A 22,282-nucleotide genomic window follows, 5' to 3' on the forward strand; every position below is an offset into this window, starting at 1 on the left:
GTACTGCCATCAGGTAGTATTGCAGTATTCATTTCTGAATTTTTACAATCAGTCCTGTTGAACAATCTGTATTCCTTCAGCACAAATGCCCAGTAGCGACTCTCTTTCTATCTCCGGATAACCTGTGTGTGTGTTTTTTGCGTGTGTTTTTTTTTTTTTTTTTGTATGCTGTATGGCAGGGTCACATTTCATTCTTCTTCCATGTGAGTAACCTGTTATTGCAACACCATTTGTTGAATTTTTTGTTTGTTTTTGTTGGTTATTTTCTTTCTTTGTTTGGGAAGTGCATGGGCTGGGAATCGAACCCGGGTCTCTCGTATGGCAGGCAAGAATTCTACCACTGAACTACCCTCACACCTCCTAATCTGTGTTTTTAATTTTAACGCTCCAAGTTCACTCACTGATGTCAGTTCATATTAGTGAGACCATACAGTATTTGTCCTTTTGTTTCCAGCTAATATCACTCAGCATAATGTCCTCAGGGTTCATTCACATTGTTATATGCTTCATGACTTTATTCTGTCTTACAGCTGCATAATAATCCATCGTAAGTAAATACTACAGATTGTTTAGCCACTCTTCTGTTGATATTTGGATTGTTTCCATCTCTTAGTAATTGTAAATAATGCTGCTATAAACACTAGTGTGCAAATGTCCATTTGTGTCCTTGGCCTCATGTCCTCTGAGTAGATACCTAGCAATGGTATTGCCGGATCATATGGCAATTTTATATTTAGCTTCCTGAGGAACCACCAAATTACCTTCTACAGTAGTTGTTCCATTTGACATTCCTACCAACATTGGATAAGTGTGCCTCTTTCTCCACATCCTCTCCAGCACTTGTTGTTTTCTGTTTTATTGATAATGGCCATTCTGGTGGGTGTGAGATGATATCTCATTGTGGTTTTGATTTGCATTTCCCTAATAGCCAGGGAAGTTGAGCATCTTTTCATGTGCCTTTTGCCATTTGTATTTCCTCTCTGAGAAGGGTCTGTTCAAGTCTTTTGCCCATTTTGTAATTGGGTTGGCTGTCTTTCTGTTGTTGAGTTGAACAATCTCTTATTCTGAATACTAGACCTTTATCTGATATATCGCTTCCAAATATTGTCTCCCATTGTGTAGGCTATCTTTTTACTTTCTTGACAAAGTTCTTTGATGCACAGAAGTGTTTAATTTCAAGGAGTAAAAAGACATAGACATAAAAAGATATATCATAGACATAAAAAGACATATAAAAAGTGATAGACATTTGGGCTGTTTGGCTTTCTTAGCATCAGTGTGCAAATGTCCGTTTGTGTCCTTACCTTCAGTTTCTCCAAATTTGGACCTAGTAAAAAGATTACTGGATCATATGGTAATTCTATACTTAGCTTCCTGAGGAACTACAAACTGCCTTTCACAGAGTTGTAACATTTGACATTCCCACCAACAATGAATAAGTGCACCTTTCTCCACATCCTCTCCAGCACTTGTCATTTTCTGTTTTTTTTTTTTTTTGATAATGGCCATTCTAGTAAGTGTGAGATGCTATCTCATTGCAGTTTTGATTTGCATTTCTCTAACAGTCAGTGAGATTGAGCATTTTTTCAATGCCTTTTAGTCATTTGTATTTTCTCTTCTGTAAAGTGTGCGTCCATGTCTTTTGTCCGTTTTTTAACTGGGTCGTTTCTCATTGTTGTTGAGTTGCAGAATCTCTTTATATATTCTGAATATTAAACTGTTATCTGATATGTGTTTTCCAAATATTATCTCCCATTGTGTAGGCTGCCTTTTTACTTTCTTGACAAAGTTCTTTGATGCACAAAAGTGCTTAATTTTGAGGAGATTCCATTTATTTATTTTTTTACTCATTGCTCATGCTTTTAGGTGTAAGGTCTACGAAGCCACCTTCTATCACAAGATTTATAAGGTATTTCCCTATATTTTCTTCTAAAAGTTTTATGATTTTAGCTCTAATGTCAAACTACTCCTAATGAGACTTTTACTAAGGCTAAAATTCTTAATGTTCCTCCTGCTTTAAAATTATAGTGTATTAAATAAATATTAGCTTTACTATTTTTTCACTTCTCTATACACTTACAACCAATACTAAGAGAGTCCTTAATGTTTGTCAAAATGTTCAGTCATGAAATAATTTTTCCTATGGATTAAGATTGCCTGGCATGATCTCAACTTGCACAGTCATTTCTATGGTCCCACACTACCATGCAAAATGAGAACCACCTGGACTTCACACTGAATAGCACCCATACTTGTCAAAGTTCTTTCACCTGTAATCTAGGCCTGAATCAAAATCAACTGCATCAGGGATGTTTTTGGTTTCATTTCTTCAAGTACCATGCTAGAAGAATCGATAAGGTACAAAGCCAATGAAATAGTACTGAAGGGATTAGAACATTCAGGAAGCAAGGGAGAGAGATGTGATGAAGGGTGTGTTATTAAAAAAAATCTAAAGTATTTCTGTGTATTAAATAAAATTAGAAGAAAATGTAACCCTACCATCAAAAATATTTAAGTGTTATTCAGGAGTCTAGCTCTTTCTTTTATGAATGAAATAATTTTTTACATAGTTTTAATTAGGCATGAACAAATGTACATATGTACAATTTTGTAATTTTTTCCTCATTTTAAGACATAAGCATTTTCACGTAATAAGAGCAAACACATCTCACAAACACTATTTTTAATGGTCCCAGACTAGTCCATAAAATGGATCTAACATCATTTACCTAACATTCCCTTTTTGTTTTTACTGAATTAAATGTTATAAACATTTACAAGTTAGTAACACTTTGTTCCAAACAACTTTCCTAAAAGCATACACTAATCAGTGAACTCTTTGAGGGTTTCTTTCTGAATAGCCCACTCAATATCCCAGAGCAACACTAACCTTGACTGATAATGTAAAATTCACAAATCATCCCAGGCCTCTCCCCTTATCACACATTACAGAACTTCAATCCTCCTCATGAACTTTTAGGAAGGGAAATTTTCAGTGTCTGCTACATGCCAGGCTCTGTGTTTCGTGTTTAACATTATTTTCTTTAATCTTTAGAATTGGAGCCTCACAACTTCAGCAGTCATCTATGTAGGCCTGCCCTTCATTCATTCAACAATTGAGTTTATAGTGCCTACAAAGTTTCAACCTTTGTTAATATCATAGTAAGCAAAATAGATGGCCCTAAGATGTGCTCAACCTACCTCAAAGACACTCCTAACCTTTAAAAAAATCACTAAAAATCACTCCCTATATTGCTCGACTAATATGATATAAAACCTTCCAGTGGCATCCCTTATACTTCAAGTAAAATTCAAATTCTTTGCCACAAAGCCCACCTCAGCTGGCTCTGCCTACCTCTCCAGTATCATCCCTTGCCATACCACCCTCACCTACTAGACCTTAGTCACCACTTGAACATTCTAAGCTCCTTCCACCTAATGGCCTTCTCACTAGCTCTCTCTGGCTGAACTTTTCCCTTTGCTTTTCAGAATGTTAAGCCCTTTCCCATCTTTTAGGTCTTAGATTAAATATCATCTCCTCAGGGCCTTTCTTAATCACTCCATGTAAAGTAGGTTCTATGATATTACATTATTCTCCATCACACCCTTAGTTCATTTCCTTTTAGCACTTATTATATGCAACTTGTTGGCCTCTTCTCCCTCTATCAAGATGGGGTTCGGTTCTTTTGCCACTCTGTCTCCAAGGGGTATCACAGTGCCCAGTGGGCAGAATACATGACAGATAAAATGTTATTCCTTTAGCAGAAGTAAGTTCTAAATTCCTTAAAACAAGTTCTAAATTCCTTAAAACTTTCACTCATTGATCCTAATTTTACCATCTATAATTATATTAAATAAAAAGAGCGGATATTTTTCTGCATGTGTAGCATATTTCAATTATATGTATGTACTCTATCTTCTTTTGTCAACTTTAGTACTCATCTGTTTTTAGCAACCGCAACAGGTGCTGACATTAGCAATACTATCAAAAAGTAGTTAAAAGCATGGACACCTGGGTTGGAATCTAAGTTCCAGCACTTACTCATTTGGGTGATTTCCAACAAGTTATTTATCATCTCCAGATCCCAGTTCTCTCAATTGGAAAACTAGAATACGACTCGAATTGTTTGTGAGAATACAACCAGATAGTGTACATAAAGAGGTTACCGTAGTTGCTGGCAAAGGAATGTTAGTTATCAAAACTACTATTGTTGTCTCAGTACCTAGACAGGAAAGCTCTCTGAAAGTAGCAACGAATTTATTTGTATCTCTAAATCCTAGCTTATACAAAATCTTAATTTATATATCAGTTTCTCTATGAAATCTTCCCTAACCCCTCTACAGTCACCCTTTCCACATACTCCCATAACATGCTGGGAGCCCTTTTATTTTTTTACTATTTTTTTTACCATTACTTTAAAAGCCATTTTACCATTCTCTTTCGCCACCTGACCCACCTGAACAGGTTATCTTGTTCACGTATTATCTCCAACAACTACAACACCAAAATCTGATATTTAAATGAATAAATTTCTCTAGATCTCCATTTACCCCCACGAGAGGCTTTTTAACTTTTTTTGTCTGCTTCTGCCCACTTCGTAACACTGAAAATGTAGGCAATCACTATTTTGTTCAATACTATATCCCCTATTAGACCTACCATAATAGAGGCTCCAAAATATTCGTTAAAGTATTTTGGTTGTTCTTGTTTTTTGTGGTTGTAAACCGTGTTGATTCCCATGGTTTTCTAAAGGAACTAGGTACAAACCTGACTACTGACTTTCTGAGCGCCAGCTAGGACTATGTCTATTTATGCTCATCGATTTCCCTCCAAAGCCTGGAAGAGTGCTTGGAGCCAAATAATCAGCTTAATTATGTACTGAATGAATGAATGTATATGCCATTTTCCGAGACTTAAAAGAGATACAGCAAAATAACAAAAGTCTTGGACAGGGGACTGTGAACAATTTGATTGAGTACTTTTGTTTAGTTATATATTTTCTTTAAATCCGCAGAATGTGGTTGTGTGGTTATAACTGAGAGTTGAATTAGAGGGAGTGAGTCAAGTCCTCCTCCGACCCTTAAGGAAAGCTCCCGGTTCCGGAAAAAAAACACCTGGCTTTGACACGTGCCCGAAGGGGGCTAGGAGCTCCGTACTCCCTCCCAGAACTGGTAGCTAGTGACCCCAAGGACGGTCCAGCTCGCACGACCGGAAGAAAGTACGCGCACAGAGGAGCCCCCAAGAGCTCCCCAGTGCCGACATGGGCACTCTCAGCGCCTCCCACCGTCCCACACTCACCACCAACGAGGCCATGAACCCCGGCCGATCCATGGCTATAGACAGGGTCAAAATTATAATCCGAGGCTGAGCAGAGCCAGGTTTCGGGCACTGGCGCTGGGCGCAGCCATCTTGAAGACGGGCCCTGAGGGCATCTGCAGGAGCCCGCCCAAGCCCGTACGCGTCTGTACTTCCGCGGCAACGTGACGTAAAGCACAACAACTGCACGTGCGAGCCGAAGGAGCCGGACCAGGAAGCACTGCGGGGAGAAGGGCGGTGCCGGGGCGGTCGAGGTGGAGTCAAGCTCCGCGCCTCTTCTCTATATCGGTTTCCAGCAACCTTGTCTAAAGAACTCTCGCGAGCTAAAGACGCCCGGCTGAAAGCCTGAAGAACCGCTGTGAGGCACATGTGATTCTGAAATGCACGCTGAAAAGAGAAGTGGCTATTGTGGAAGGAGGGTCCTGGGGCATGGCGGTTTCAGGGGGCGTGGCCTGTAGTTTTCCGCGTCAGTCAAAATCCAAATCATCTATTTCTGCATGATTTAATCTTGGTTTTATCTGTAAATTTTTTTTTTTTTTACATTTGCATTTGCAGGCACCGGGAGACGAACCCGGGTCTCCGGCATGGCAGGCGAGAACTCTGCCTGCTGAGTATCTAAAAATTTTTAACAAAAATTGTTCATTATCATAAGAATTTTAAATAAAGATTAGCAGTAAAACACTTCAAAAGTTTCCTTATTCTACCTAAAAAAATAACATCCTCCATTTCGCCTTCTTGGCAGCTGTTGCACTTAAAATTATTTACTTGCTCATTTGTTATCTGTTGTACCAGTATGCATACACCAAAGCCTAGTACGTACTGTACATGGGTGTGGTTTTACATTTATTAGACAATACCTTCTCAACTTCCAGAATAAGGGTCAATTACATCTCAGAGTTAGTGCTAGGTGGTTAACACACACTTTCTCCTTTAATCCTCACAGTAATCTACGAAATAGGCACCACTACAGTCCTCATTTTACAAAGGAGGATCCCTGATGCTTCAAAAAGTTAAGTAGCCAACCCAAAGCTACATAGCAGGGCCAGGAAAGAAAATTTACTCAGTGCCCTCATGATCTCTTCTCAAAACCCTTGAAACAGCCTTCTTATCAGTCTCCTTGTCAAGCTTTTCTTCAATCTTTCTTCCACACCACTGCTAAAATCCATATTCTCTTTTGGATGAGATTATCTAGGACTGATGCATAGCTTTAGGGTTAGATGAGATTCAAATTTTGAGCTATCACCTAAATTTATGTCTTTGGGCATAAATTCACTGAGAATGAGTTTCCGTCTCTGTAAAGGGGGTATGACAGTGCTCTCTTCATTTGGTATTATTACAGATTAAATGACATAATGCATTCAATTTACTAGCCCACTTCTTGGTCATAGGCAGTGCTCTTTAAAGATAATGGCAATGTCACTTCCTAGCTTTAAAATTATTCCCTCTTCCTGTCCATGGGAGACAGTCCAACTCCTCAGCATAGTACACATCTCTCAGCTGGTGTCTTCTGTCACTCTTCCCACTGGCTGGACTACTCCCTGCCAGACAGACTATTCTTCCAACAGTTCTCATTTTGCCCAAGCTTTCCATCTGCCCAGAATGGAGATGCAGACCCCAGCAGACATCACCATAAGCCTTCCCATGAGATGCTAAGCAAGCCAGAGCCCAGAGTTGTGTCCCAAAGGAGCTAAGTGAAGGCCCACAGATGCTTAGAGAGGAAACCCCTGGCATCCAGAGCTGGAAACAAAACTGGGAACAAGAACCAGCAGATGCCAGCCACATGCCTTCCCATATGACAGACATTGGCCTTTCTTGAGTCATGGTATCTTTCTGTGGATGCCTTAATTTGGACATTTTTATGGCCTTATAAATGTAAACTTGTAACTGAATAAATTCCCTTTTTAAAAGCCATACCACTTCTGGTGTATTGCATTCCACCACCTTTAGCAAGCCAATAGACCCAGGATATCTTTTCATTAACTCAAAGTCAAATGACTAGGGACTTTCAAACTCCCATTTACCATATAGCACAACATAACTATATGCACAGGTCCTGCTCTTATTTACAGAGAGAAGATTATGCAGAGCATGTACATCAAGGGCAGGAATACTGAGAGCCACCTCAGAATACTGCCTACCACACTTTCTTATAATCTCTCACTGACAGCTTCTCAATGCCCATGCGACTTCTACCAATAGGCTTTCATTAGCACTCTCCCCAGATTTCTTCCATCTTTCACCTACTGCTTGGTGCAAATGATGGTTAGGTTCAGGTGTCAACTTGGCCAGGTGATAGTGCCCAGTTGTCTGGTCAGGCAAACACTGGCCTAAATATTACTGCTAGGATATTTCATGGCTGGTTTATTAAATCATCAGTCAGTTCATTGTATCTATGGCTGATTACATCTATGATTAACTAAAGGTGTGTCTTCCACAACACAGAATGCAATCAGTTGGATTTGGTCCAATCTGCTGAATACTTTTAAGGAAAAAGAGAGAATTTTCACTACTTCAGCCAGCCAGCCTCTCCTGTAGAGTTTGTCGAGGACCTTCATTGGAGTTGCCAACCATACAGACTGCCCTAGGGATTTTGGACTCTTTCATTCCCACAGTTGTGTGGGAACCCCACTTTGATAAATCTCATATTTATAAATATGTCCTATTGATTCTGTTTGTCTAGAGAAGCCTCACTTCTCAGAATTAAACAAACACACAGTTTGGGTGTTTGTTACAGCAGCTGCCATTTCCAAGTGCCAAAATCTGTATTGGTTATCTATTACTGCGTAACAAATTACCCCAAAACTTGGCAGTTTAAAACAAAAATAAACTTTCCTTACCTTACATAGTTTCTATAGGTCAAGATTCCACGGGTGACTTAGCTGGGTGATTCAAGGTTTAGGGTCTTCATTGACAATGTAGTCAAGACATCAACCAGGGCTATATCTGAGACCTGATTGGAACTAGAGGATCCACTTCCAAGATGGTTGCATTTCATGACTTGTAACTTAGGGCTAGCTGTTGGCAGGTAGCCTGAGTCCCATGCCACATGACCTCTCCATAAAACGTCCTGAGTATCCTCCTGGCAGGACAGATGTTTTTTTCCAGAGTGAGTGATCCAAGAGAGTACTAACAGAAATTCCAATATATTTTGTGACCTGGCCTCAGAAGTCACTCAGTTTTCATTTTTGCAAAAGCCTATTGGTTACATAGGTCATCCCTATTGATTATGGAAGTGGACTATATTAGCACATGAATACCAGAAGGTCAGGATCACTGCGTGCCATCTTGGAGGCTGGCTACCACATCAGGGAAATGCCAGTGAAAACCACAGTGAGATACTGCTACATCAACACTAGAATAGCTAAAATTAAAAACACCAAAAATACCAAATGTTGGTGAGGATGAAGAGAAACTGGAGCTCTCATACATTGCCGGTGGGAATTGAATATGGTATAGCCATTAGGAATTTGCCCAGGAGATATGAAAACATATGTCCATACAAAGACTTTTACAATATTGTTCATAGCAACTTTATCCATTATAGGTAAAACTGGAAACAACCAAATGTCCATAAACTGCTGAACAAACTGTAGTAAGCTCATAAATAGAATATTAATTGCAATAAATAGGACGGTATGGATTGAATATCATATGCATGCAAAACACTTAGCTCAGTGGCTAGCATGTAGAAAATATATATTCAATATTTTCCTATTAATGTTATAGATTCTGAATCTTATACATGAGAGAGAAATTATTAAGGTCCATAAGCCTTTGTGACATAAACTACTTTACCTTCCTAAATGAAAATAGTCTTCAATTCTAGTTACTAATGTTCTTGGGATTTTACAATGCAACTTTTCTCCTAAGAGAAAATTTGACCCAAACTCTTTATTTAAATTTTGAAATATTCTTTCCTTTGACCTAAAATTAAGGGAAAACTCTTTGCCTCTTCAATATAATGATTTCTTTAATTTTTCATGGAGAAATTGTGTTTATGCCATTTTTCTATTAACATGGAGGGTAATATAACTCATCAGGTACCTTTCAGAATCAAGAAGAAATGTTTTCTCCTTTTGTATGAAGATAAAACTTCCCCCAATGTTTCATGATTGCCACTGGAAGCCTTTTGGGAAATATAGCTATTACAAACATGACCTAGGGCCTCATTTTCCTGAAATATTGGCAGAAATATCTTTTACTTTTTGTACAACCTTTTAAATGGAGCTTTTCAGTGCATCATCATCATCATCACATTGCAGGCAGTGTACATCCCTAAATCTTCCGTTTTAAAAGATGCAGAAAATGGGCAGTTATAAAACAGAGAGACAGTTAAAGAGACAATAACAACTAAAAGAAATACATGATCCTGGACTGCATTTAATAACGAAGGAGAAAATGCCCAAATGAACATAATTGGGACATATGAAAAAACTGAAGTATGGGCTGAAGCTTTAGATCAATGCTAAATATCTTGAACTTGACAACTGTACTTAAGGTTTTTATATAAGTGAATATCCTGGTTCTTAAGAAATGTTTGTGGAAGTACTAAGAGTTCAAGAAGCATGATGTGTACAAACTACACTCAAATGTTTAGAAAATAGATTTTAAAAATAGAAAGATGGATGGATGGATGGACGGACAGAGAGGTGGATAGAATGATATACAAATATGACAAAACATTAAAAGTTAATGGGTCTTGGTATCTGGATTAGGAATATATTGAAGTTCTCTGTATGGAGTTAGTATTATTTTTGAAACTATACAGTATGTTTCAAATTATTTCAAAATAGAAAGTTAAAAAATATATAGGATTCCCGGTGCCTGCCCATGCCAAAAATATATATATATACATATATATATATATATATATATTTAGGAAATGAGATAAGCACTGATTTGTATTACGCATGTGAGATTATGGTAATAATATTGTTTATCTCACTCAATTTTACCACTGGAAACCAAGTTTACTTTTGTGTAAGGACTAAAATCTTAGTAATATTTATAAAAATTAACAAGAGGCCAAAGATATACGGCAAAGACCAAATTAGACCTAGCTCAGGAAAAACACAAGGATGTTTATTATCTTTAGCCAGGACTATGTTCAATTTCCAAGCTCCTGTAACTCTTCTTAGTTGAAAAATAAGATATATTAATTTTTGATAAAAATATTTATGGAAATGTTTTAATCCAACTGCAAAGGGTTTATAGCATATGCATAATGTAAAATAAGTCAAATGAAAAATTAAGAAGATCTGCTGTAAAGCCCAGTTTTACTTTAAGAAATAGAATTAAGGGTATATTTCGCATGTGGCTTTATGTTTGCATTTCAAATCAGTGAGAAAAAAAATTGATGGCTCTTTCAATAAATGATTTTGGATAGTCAGCTAACCATTTTGAAATAATGTGTATTAGTTAGGGTTCTCTAGAGAAACAGAACCAACAGGGAATACTCGCACATATAAAATTTATAAAAGTGTCTCACGTGAGTGGGCCATGGTGGCTCAGCAGGTAAGAGTGTTTGCCTGCCATGCCCAAGGACCCGGGTTCGATTCCTGGTGCCTGCCCATGTAAAAAAAAAAAAAAAAAAAGTGTCTCACATGACTGCAGGAATGCAGAGTCCAAAATCCGCAGGGCAGGCTGTGAAGCCGACGACTCCGATGGAGGGTCTGGACGAACTCCACAGGAGAGACTCACCAGCTGCAGCAGGAAGAGAGACTGTCTCTTCTGAATCCTCCTTAAAAGGCTTCCAGTGATTAAATTAAGCATCACTCATTGCAGAAGACACTCCCCTTTAGCTGATTACAAATGGAATCAGCTGTGGATGCTGCTGACATGATCATGATTTAATTCTATGAAATGTCCTCATTGCAACAGACAGGCCAGCACTTGCCCAACCAGACAAAGAGGTACCACCACTTGGCCAAGTTGACACATGAACCTGACCGTGACAGTCCACCCCTTGTCAACTTGGTAGCTATACTTACTACCCTAAACCATACCTAATTTCTAAATAAAACACATTTTTTCTTTCACTTAACAATACTCAACTGTCCTGCATATAACTGGAAATACATTAAATCTCTCCAGAATAGGGTGCAAATCCTTGGGTAATATTCATTCTTAAACTTGATATCTTACAACTTAAATAGCATAAAATGAAAAAAACAGCATTACAGTCCTCCTCTGTAACTGATCACGTGGTTGAAGTTCATATTTATCACTACCTTCTTCCACTACCCATTCCATATTCCCTTTACCCTCAGCCAGTACTTCAGCTGACTGTGGTTCTTTACCTGGTAGGGTGACCCAAACCTTCATTCCTGAAGTTTCAGAGCCATTGGTAGTCCTTCCTGGATTGGGTTGTTGCAGTTTTCCATTGATTTTAATCACAGGCATGGTAGTACTAAGAGACGCCCTGCGGGATCTCCTATATTCCAAGAAAACTCTTCTTTACCTCTATTATATAGTTGCAGTCCTACTTTCCCGTGATAGTCAGGGTCAATCACCCCAGACAATAATGTAATCCCCTTCTTGGCTTGCTGATCCAGTGGCATAAGTTGCCCAAAGTGACAAGGTGGCAGTCTTAGATTCCAATTCAATGGAATCATTGTTGTTTCTCCTGGTGGAAGCACTCCCTGTTTTGGAACTAAAACCTGTAGACCAGCAGAGTTCAGGGTCACAGGGACAGGAAGCAAAAATTTTCCTAGTGGATCACTAAGGGTAGTAGTGAGTGGTACCACCCCCATTTCCACCCCTTGGTTCCTGGACCCATGGATCCTGGCTATGGGAGAAACAGCACCATACAGCGGACGCTGATTCAGAGCATATACAGCTTCCTGGAGAACATTGTCCCAGCCTTTCAAGATATTGTCACCTAGTTGGCACTGTAATTGAGTTTAAAAAAGGCCATTCCACCATTCTATCAATCCAGCTGCTTCTGGATAATGGGGAACATGGTAAGACCAAGGAATTCCATGAGCATGTGCCCATTCCTGCACTTCATTTGTTGTGAAGTGTGTTCTCTGATCAGAAGCAAAGCTGTGTGGTATACCATGATGATGGATAAGGCATTCTGTAAGCCCACGGATGGTAGTTTTGGCAGAAGAATTGTGTACAGAGAAAGCAAACCCACATCCAGAGTATGTGTCTATTCCAGTTAGAACAAATCACTGTCCCTTCCATGAAGGGAGTGGTCCAATGTAATCAATCTGCCACCATGTAGCTGGCTGGTCACCTCGGGGAATGGTGCCATATCGGGGGCTGAGTGTGGGTCTCTGCTGCTGGCAGATTGGGCACTCAGCAGTGGCTGTAGCCAAGTCAGCCTTGGTGAGTGGAAGTCCATGTTGCTGAGCCCATGCAAAACCTCCATCCCTACCACCATTACCACTTTGTTCATGAGCCCATTGGGCAATGACAGGAGTTGCTAGGGAAAGAGGCTGACTGGTATCCACAGAACAGGTCATCTTATCCAATTGATTATTAAAACCTTCCTCTGCTGAAGTCACCCTCTGGTGTGCATTCACATGGAACACAAATATGTTCATGTTTTTACCCCACTCAGAAAGGTCTATCCACATACTTCTTCCCCAGATCTCTTCATCACCAATTTTCCAATTATGGTCTTTCCAAGTCCCTGACCATCCAGCCAAACCATTAGCAACAGCCCATGAGTCAGTATACAAATGCACCTCTGGCCAGTTTTCCTTCCAAGCAAAATGAACAACCAGGTGCACTGTTTGAAGTTCTGCCCACTAGGAGGATTTCCCCTCACCACTGTCCTTCAAGGACACCCCAGAAAGGGGTTGTAGTGCTGCAGCTGTCCACTTTCGGGTGGTACCTGCATATCATGCTGAACCATCTGCAAACCAGGCCTGAATTTTCTCTTCCTCAGTCAATTCACTGTAAGGAACTCCCCAAGAGGCCATAGCTCTGGTCTGGGAAAGAGAAAGTAACGTGGCAGAAGTGGAGACCATTGGCATTTGGGCCACTTCTTCATATAACTTACTTGTGCCTTCAGGACCTGATCTGGCCATATCTCGTATATACTATTTCCATTTTACAATAGAGTGCTGCTGCGCATGCCTAACTTTATGGCTTGGTGGGTCAGACAACACCCAGCTCATGATAGGCAGCTCAGGTCTCATGGTAACTTAGTGGCCAGTGGTTAAGCATTCAATCTCTACTAAGGCCCATAGCAGGCCAAAAGCTGTTTCTCAAAAGGAGAGTAGTTATCTGCAACAGATGGTAAGGTTTTGCTCCAAAATCCTAAGGGTCTGCCTTGTGATTCTCCTATAGGGGCCTGCCAAAGGCTCCAGACAGCATCTCTATTTGCCACTGACGCTTCCAGCACCAGTGGATCTGCTGGATCATACGGCCCAAGTGGCAGAGCAGCTTGTACAGCAGCCTGGACCTGTCGCAGAGCCTCCTCTTGTTCAGGTCCCCACTTAAAATTAGCAGCTTTTCTGGTCACTCGATAAATGGGCCAGAGTAGCACACCCAAATGAGGAATATGTTGTCGCCAAAATCCAAAAAGATCAACTAGGTGTTTTGCCTCTTTTTTTTTGTCATAGAAGGGGCCAGATGCAGCAACTTATCCTTCACCTTAGAAGGGATATCTTGACATGCCCCTCACCACTGGGCACCTAGAAATTTCACTGAGGTGGAAGGCCCCTATATTTTTGTTGGATTTATCTCTCATTCTCTGACACGCAAATGCCTTACCAATAAGGCTAGAGTAGTTGCTACTTCTTGCTCACTACGTCCAATCAACATGGTATCATCAACATAATGGACCACTGTGATGTCTTGTGGGAGGGAGAAACGATCAAGATCCCTGTGGACAAGATTATGACATAGGGCTGGAGAGTTGATATACCCCTGAGGTAGGACAGTGAAAGTATATTGCTGACCTTGCCAGCTGAAAGCAAACTGTTACTGGTGGTCCTTACAATAGCTATTGGCAAAAAAGCATTTGCAAGATCAATAGCTGTATACCAGCTACCAGGGGATGTATTGATTTGCTCAAGCAATGATACCACATCTGGAACAGCAGCTGCAACTGGAGTTACCACCTGGTTGACCTTACAATAATCCACTGTCATCCTCCAAGACCCATCTGTTTTCTGCACAGGCCAAATAGGAAAGTTGAATGGGGATGTGGTGGCAATCACCACCCCTGCATTCTTCAAGTCCTTAAGAGTGGCAATAATCTCTGCACTCCCTACGGGAATCCGGTATTGATTCTGATTTACTATTTTGCTTGTTAGGGGCAGTGCTAGTGGCTTCCACTTGGCCTTTCCTACCATAATAGCCCTCACTGCATGAGTTAGAGAGCCAATGTGGGGATTCTGCCAGTTGCTCAGTATGTCTATACCAATTATACATTCTGGAACTGGGGAAATAACTACAGAATGAGTCCAGGGGCCCACTGGACCCACTGTGAGATGGACATGAGCTAAAACTCCATTGATCACCTGGCCTCCATAAGCCCCCACTCTGACTGGTGGACCAGAGTGACGTGTTGGGTCCCCTGGAATTCATGTCACTTCTGAGCCAGTATCGAATAATCCCCAAAATATCTGATCATTTCCTTTTCCCCAATGCACAGTTACCCTGGTAAAAGGCTGTTCTTCTCCTTGGGTAAGGCTTGGAGGAAGATTAACAGTATAAATCTGTGGCAGTGTAACAGGGGCCTGCCCAAAAGGGACCTGGCCTCCCCTTCATTCAAGGGGCTCTGGTTCTGTAAACTGTTTCAAGTCTAGAAATTGATCAAGGGGCTGTGAGTCTGTGCTTTTGTAATTCAGGTTAGATTTCTGTTCACTTGACCTAGAACTCTTTTGTTTATACAGCTCGAACAAGAATTTAGTAGACTGCCCTTCTATTATATTTCTAGGTACCCCATGATTTACTAGCCAATGCCACAAATCTCTGCGAGTCATATAATTTTGACACCTGCTTTCAGTTGCTATTAGAATAGCCATGTCTACCCTGTCTTTGGTGATTAAGTGTTGCCACCTGGCTTCTGCCAACTCGGGATCCCATCATCCCCATTGTGTTTAAGGATTCCAGCTCAATGACAGCAGTTCCTACAGTAATGTCTGACCTACAGAGAAGTGCAACCACAGAGCTCTTCAGGGATAATGGTGCTAGTCTCACAAATTTATTTCTCACTGTTATGGTAAAAGGTGCATCTCTGGACATTCCTGGGGTGTAAGAGCAGACTTTGCATGATAAATCCACTCTAACATTCCAGTCTCTCTAAGCCTCTGGATCCCCTCATCTGCATTATACCGGGGCAGTTCTGGCATTTCAACCTCAAGTAATATTGGCCACCTTTTGATCCATGTTTCAACCAACCATCCAAACAAACTGTTAATACCTTTTCTAACCCCTTGAGTTATAACATTGAATGCAGAATCTCTGCTTAGTGGCCCATATCAATAAATTCAGCCTGATCCGGCCTTATATTCTTCCCACCATTATCCCACACCCTTAAAATCCATTGCCACACATATTCTCCTGATTTCTGTCTATATAAATTGAAAAACTCACACAGTTCTTTTGGAGTGCAACATATCTCCTCATGTGTGATACTTTGTACCTCACCTTTAAGGGCCTGTTGGGATTTAAGTCTAGTTATAGGTCTGGAAGATATGAGGGGTGGAGGGGGTTGGTCATGAAAATAATTAGAAATATCTTCCAAGCCATTTGCTTCAGGGCCTTGATTTGCAGTTTCATCTGGTGAAACAGGATAAATCACTCTAGGGTTAATCTCTTCAGGAGGAGGTTGGGTGGCCGACTCCTCATTGCAGGCTGGAGGTGGGGTGGTTATGTCCTCAGGGCAAACTATTATAGGGTTATATAGAGAAGACTCAGCATGATCTAGGGTTTCTACTTTATGCCCAACATCATTATCAATCCATACGTCACCATCCTATTTTTCAGGGTCCCACTCCTTTCCAGCCAATGCTGTCACTTTAAAGGCAGACACCAGGCATCATTGAGATTTCAGTTTACGTTGTAAAGTTGCTACTCTAACAATAAGATTCTGAGTCTGATTTTCAGAGATCTCAAGTTTATGGCTACAGGAAATAAGATTTTCCTTCAGGACACTCATAGAAATGTCTACATCTGTCAGATAGCACTTAACTTCTCATTTGAAGCCTTAAGCCCATCCCTTTCACTCCTTAATGTAGCCAGTATATCTAACAACAACCACCCAAAATCTCTATAACTCTTATTTCTTCAAAACTCTGTAAAGGTGTCAAAAACATTATCCCCGACAGTTCCGGAGAAGATGGCGACTTAGTAAGACGCGCGGATCTTAGTTCCTCCTCCAAACAGCTACTAGGGGAGTAGAAACGATACAGAACAGCTCCTGGAGCCACGACAGAGATAAAAAAGACAGCATACCCCATCCTGGAATGGCTGACTGGCTGAGAGAACCTGCTCCGGTGAGATCGCCGAGGGGCGCGGGCTTCACCGGGTGGGGTGGCAAGTGGCCGGAGTCCCTCCATTCCTCCTTCCTGGGCCAGCTGGCAGATTTGGGCAGGCGGTCCCCTCAAGCCACGGCGGCTGGCGCCCCCACCACGCACGGCCCCCTGGACCAACTGAGATAATTGGATCGGAAATCCCCAGGCCGTGGAGAACGGTGACCAGGGGGGTCCCTTCCAAACACGTGACACCCCGGGCCGGCTGGGAACGGTGCACTCTCCCGGGCCACAGCGGCTGGCGCCGTCCCACCACGCTTGGTGCCCTGGGCCGACTAGGAAATTTGGACAGGCGCTCTCCTGGGCTGCAGCGGCTGGCGACCTTCCCCGCGTTCGGACCCCCGGGCCGGCTGGCACTCTTCCAAGCCACTTCGACTGGTGAACCTCCCCCACGGCGAGAGTTTTCCAAAGTTAAAGGACCCACAGACCTTTTACTGGTGGGACCCGCAGACAAACGTGTGCCACGAGCACCACCTACTGGGCAGGATAAGAAAAACAGAATCCTGAGATTTCACAGAAAAATCTTTCAACCTGTTGGGTCCAACACCCAGGGAAATCTGAGTAAATGCCCAGACGCCAGCAGAAAATAACCAATCACACTCAGAAAATTGAACATATGGCCCAGTCAAAGGAACAAACCAATAGTTCAAATGAGATACAGGAGCTGAGACAACTAATGCTGAATATACGAACAGAAATGGAAAACCTCTCCAAAAACGAAATCGATAAATTGAGGGAGGACATGAAGAAGACATGGGCTGAACAAAAAGAAGAAATAGAAAAACTGAAAAAACAAATCACAAAACTTATGGAAGTAAAGGATAAAATAGAAAAGATGGAAAAAACAATGGATACCTACAATGATAGATTTAAAGAGACAGAAGATAGAATTAGTGATTTGGAGGATGGAACATCTGAATTCCAAAAAGAAACAGAAACTCTCGGAAAAGGATGGAAAAATTTGAACAGGGTATCAGGGAACTCAAGGACAATATGAACTGCACAAATATACGTGTTGTGAGTGTCCCAGAAGGAGAAGAGAAGGGAAAAGGAGGAGAAAAACTAATGGAAGAAATTATCACTGAAAATTTCCCAACTCTTATGAAAGACCTAAAATTACAGATCAAAGAAGTGCAGCGCACCCCAAAGAGATTAGACCCAAATAGGCGTTCTCCAAGACACTTACTAGTTAGAATGTCAGAGGTCAAAGAGAAAGAGAGGATCTTGAAAGCAGCAAGAGAAAAACAATCCATCACATACAAGGGAAACCCAATAAGACTATGTGTAGATTTCTCAGCAGAAACCATGGAAGCTAGAAGACAGTGGGATGACATATTTAAATTACTAAAAGAGAAAAACTGCCAACCAAGACACCTATATCCAGTAAAATTGTCCTTCAAAAATGAGGGAGAAATTAAAACATTCTCAGGCAAAAAGTCACTGAGAGAATTTGTGACCAAGAGACCAGCTCTGCAAGAAATACTAAAGGGAGCACTAGAGTCAGATACGAAAAGACAGAAGAGAGAGTTATGGAGAAGAGTGTAGAAAGAAGGAAACTCAGATATGATATATATAATACAAAAGGCAAAATGTTAGAGGAAAATATTATCCAAACAGTAATAAAACTAAATGTTAATGGACTGAATTCCCCAATCAAAAGACATAGACTGGCAGAATGGATTAAAAAACAGGATCCTTCCATATGGTGTCTAGAGGAAAAACATCTTAGACCCAAAGATAAACATAGGTTGAAAATGAAAGGTTGGGAAAAGATATTTCATGCAAATAACAACCAGAAAAGAGCAGGAGTGGCGATACTAATATCCAACAAATTAGACTTCAAATGTAAAACAGTTAAAAGAGACAAAGAAGGACACTATATACTAATAAAAGGAACAATTAAACAAGAACACATAACAATCATAAATATTTACGCACCGAACCAGAATGCCCCAAAATACGTGAGGAATACACTGCAATTACTGAAAAGGGAAATAGACACATCTACCATAATAGTTGGAGACTTCAATTCCCCACTCTCATCAATGGACAGAACATCTAGACAGAGGATCAATAAAGAAACAGAGAATCTGAATATTACTATAAATGAGCTAGACTTAACAGACATTTATAGGACATTACATCCGACAACAGCAGGATACACCTTTTTCTCAAGTGCTCATGGATCATTCTCAAAGATAGACCATATGCAGGGGACAAAGCAAGGCTTAACAAATTTAAAAAGATTGAAATCATACACAACACTTTCTCAGATCATAAAGGAATGAAGTTGGAAATCAATAATAGGCGGAGTGCCAGAAAATTCACAAATATGTGGAGGCTCAACAACACACTCTTAAACAACAAATGGGTCAAAGAAGAAATTGCAAGAGAAATTAGCAAATACCTCAAGGCGAATGAAAATGAAAACACAACATATCAAAATTTATGGGACGCAGCAAAGGCAGTGCTAAGAGGGAAATTTATTGCCCTAAATGCCTATATCAGAAAAGAAGAAAAGGCAAAAATGCCGGAATTAACTGTCCACTTGGAAGAACCGGAGAAAGAACAGCAAACTAATCCCAAAGCAAGCAAAAGGAAAGAAATAACAAAGATTAGAGCAGAAATAAATGAAATTGAAAACATGAAAACAATAGAGAAAATCAATAAGACCAGAAGTTAGTTCTATGAGAAAATCAATAAGATTGATGGGCCCTTATCAAGATTGACAAAAAGAAGAAGAGAGAGGATGCAAATAAATAAGATCAGAAATGGAAGAGGAGACATAACTACTGACCTCACAGAAATAAAGGAGGTAATAACAGGATACTATGAACAACTTTACGCTTATAAATACAACAATTTAGAGGAAATGGGCGGGTTCCTGGAAAGACATGAACAACCAACTTTGACTCAAGAAGAAATAGATGACCTCAACAAACCAATCACAAGTAAAGAAATTGAATTAGTCATTCAAAAGCTTCCTAAAAAGAAAAGTCCAGGACCAGATGGCTTCACATGTGAATTCTATCAAACATTCCAGAAAGAATTAGTACCAACTCTCCTCAAACTCTTCAAAAAAATTGAAGTGGAGGGAAAACTACCTAATTCATTCTATGAAGCCAACATCACCCTCATACCAAAACCAGGCAAAGATATTACAAAAAAAGAAAACTACAGACCAATCTCTCTAATGAATATAGATGCAAAAATCCTCAACAAAATTCTAGCAAATCATATCCAACAACACATTAAAAGAATTATACATCATGACCAAGTAGGATTCATCCCAGGTATGCAAGGATGGTTCAACATAAGAAAATCAATTAATGTAATACACCATATCAACAAATCAAAGCAGAAAAATCACATGATCATCTCAATTGATGCAGAGAAGGCATTTGACAAGATTCAACATCCTTTCCTGTTGAAAACACTTCAAAAGATACGAATACAAGGGAACTTCCTTAAAATGATAGAGTGAGTATATGAAAAACCCACAGCTAATATCATCCTCAATGGGGAAAAATTGAAAACTTTCCCCGTAAGATCAGGAACAAGACAAGGATGTCCACTATCACCACTATTATTCAACATTGTGTTGGAGGTTCTAGCCAGAGCAATTAGACAAGAAAAAGAAATACAAGGCATCAAAATTGGAAAGGAAGAAGTAAAACTATCACTGTTTGCAGACGATATGATACTATACGTCGAAAACCCGGAAAAATCCACAACAAAACTACTAGAGGTAATAAGTGAGTACAGCAAAGTAGCAGGTTACAAGATCAACATTCAAAAATCTGTAGTATTTCTATACACTAGCAATGAACAAGCTGAGGGGGAAATCAAGAGACGAATCCCATTTACAATTGCAACTAAAAGAATAAAACACCTAGGAATAAATTTAACTAAAGAGACAAAAAATCCTATATAAAGAAAACTACAAAAAACTGCTAAAAGAAATCACAGAAGACCTAAATAAATGGAAGGGCATACCGTGTTCATGGGTTGGAGGACTAAATATAGTTAAGATGTCAATCCTACCTAAATTGATTTACAGATTCAATGCAATATCAATCAAAATCCAAGCAACTTATTTTTCAGAAATAGAAAAACCAATAAGCAAATTTATCTGGAAGGGCAGGGTGCCCCGAATTGCTAAAAACATCTTGAGGAAAAAAAACGAAGCTGGAGGTAGCGCTGCCTGACTTTAAGGCATATTATGAAGCCACAGTGGTCAAAACAGCATGGTATTGGCATAAAGATAGATATATCGACCAATGGAATCGAATAGAGTGCTCAGATATGGACCCTCTCATCTATGGACATTTGATCTTTGATAAGGCAGTCAAGCCAACTCACCTGGGACAGAACAGTCTCTTCAATAAATGGTGCCTAGAGAACTGGATATCCATATGCAAAAGAATGAAAGAAGACCCATATCTAACACCCTATACAAAAGTTAATTCAAAATGGATCAAAGATCTAAACATTAGGTCTAAGACCATAAAACAGTTAGAGGAAAATGTTGGGAGATATCTTATGAAACTTACAATTGGAGGCGGTTTTATGGACCTTAAACCTAAAGCAAGAGCACTGAAGAAGGAAATAAATAAATGGGAGCTCCTCAAAATTTAAACACTTTTGTGGATCAAAGAACTTCATCAAGAAAGTAGAAAGACAGCCTACACAATGGGAGACAATATTTGGAAATGTCATATCAGATAAAGGTCTAGTATCCAGAATTTATAAAGAGATTGTTCAACTCAACAACAACAAAAAGACAGCCAACCCAATTACAAAAAGGGAAAAAGACTTGAACAGACACCTACCAGAAGAGGAAATACAAATGGCCAAAAAGCACATGAAGAGATGCTCAATGTCCCTGGCCATTAGAGAAATGCAAATCAAAACCACAATGAGATATCATCTCACACCCACAAGAATGGCCATTATCAACAAAACAGAAAATGACAAGTGCTGGAGAGGATGCGGAGAAAGAGGCACACTTATCCACTGTTGGTGGGAATGTCAAATGGTGCAACCACTGTGGAAGGCAGTTTGGCGGTTCCTCAAAAAGCTGAATATAGAATTGCCATACGACCCAGCAATACCATTGCTGGGTATCTACTCAAAGGACTTAAGGGCAAAGACACAAACGGACATTTGCACACCAATGTTTATAGCAGCGTTATTTACAATTGCAAAGAGATGGAAACAGCCAAAATGTCCATCAACAGACGAGTGGCTAAACAAACTGTGGTATATACATACGATGGAATATTATGCAGCTTTAAGACAGACTAAACTTATGAAGCATGTAATAACATGGATGGACCTAGAGAACATTATGCTGAGTGAGTCTAGCCAAAAACTAAAGTACAAATACTGTATGGTCCCACTGATGTGAACCGACATTCGAGAATAAACTTGAATATGTCATTGGTAACAGAGCCCAGCAGGAGTTAGA

At 40.1% G+C, this 22,282-nt stretch overlaps 1 protein-coding gene across 5 annotated transcripts in view; it reads right to left on the reverse strand.

Annotated features, from left to right (window-relative positions):
• Window positions 1-5,701, reverse strand: part of SLC25A26 (solute carrier family 25 member 26) — a 244,220-nt gene extending 238,519 nt beyond the window's left edge. For 3 of the 5 annotated variants that reach the window (XR_013162646.1, XR_013162647.1, XM_077128765.1), the window contains exon 1: window positions 5,300-5,701. Coding sequence is in view for 2 of the 5 variants with exons in the window: in XM_077128765.1 (XP_076984880.1) it covers window positions 5,300-5,686 (387 nt within the window). In the remaining 3 variants the exon portion in view is untranslated. Of the gene's footprint in view, window positions 1-3,588; window positions 4,001-5,299 lie in introns of those variants that run through there. The other 2 variants (XM_077128767.1, XM_077128766.1) reach the window with 2 other exon arrangements.
• Between the last annotated feature and the right edge of the window lie 16,581 nt (window positions 5,702-22,282).

The sequence above is a fragment of the Tamandua tetradactyla genome, chromosome 15, assembly GCF_023851605.1.
Source record: "Tamandua tetradactyla isolate mTamTet1 chromosome 15, mTamTet1.pri, whole genome shotgun sequence".
Lineage (NCBI taxonomy): Eukaryota > Metazoa > Chordata > Mammalia > Pilosa > Myrmecophagidae > Tamandua > Tamandua tetradactyla.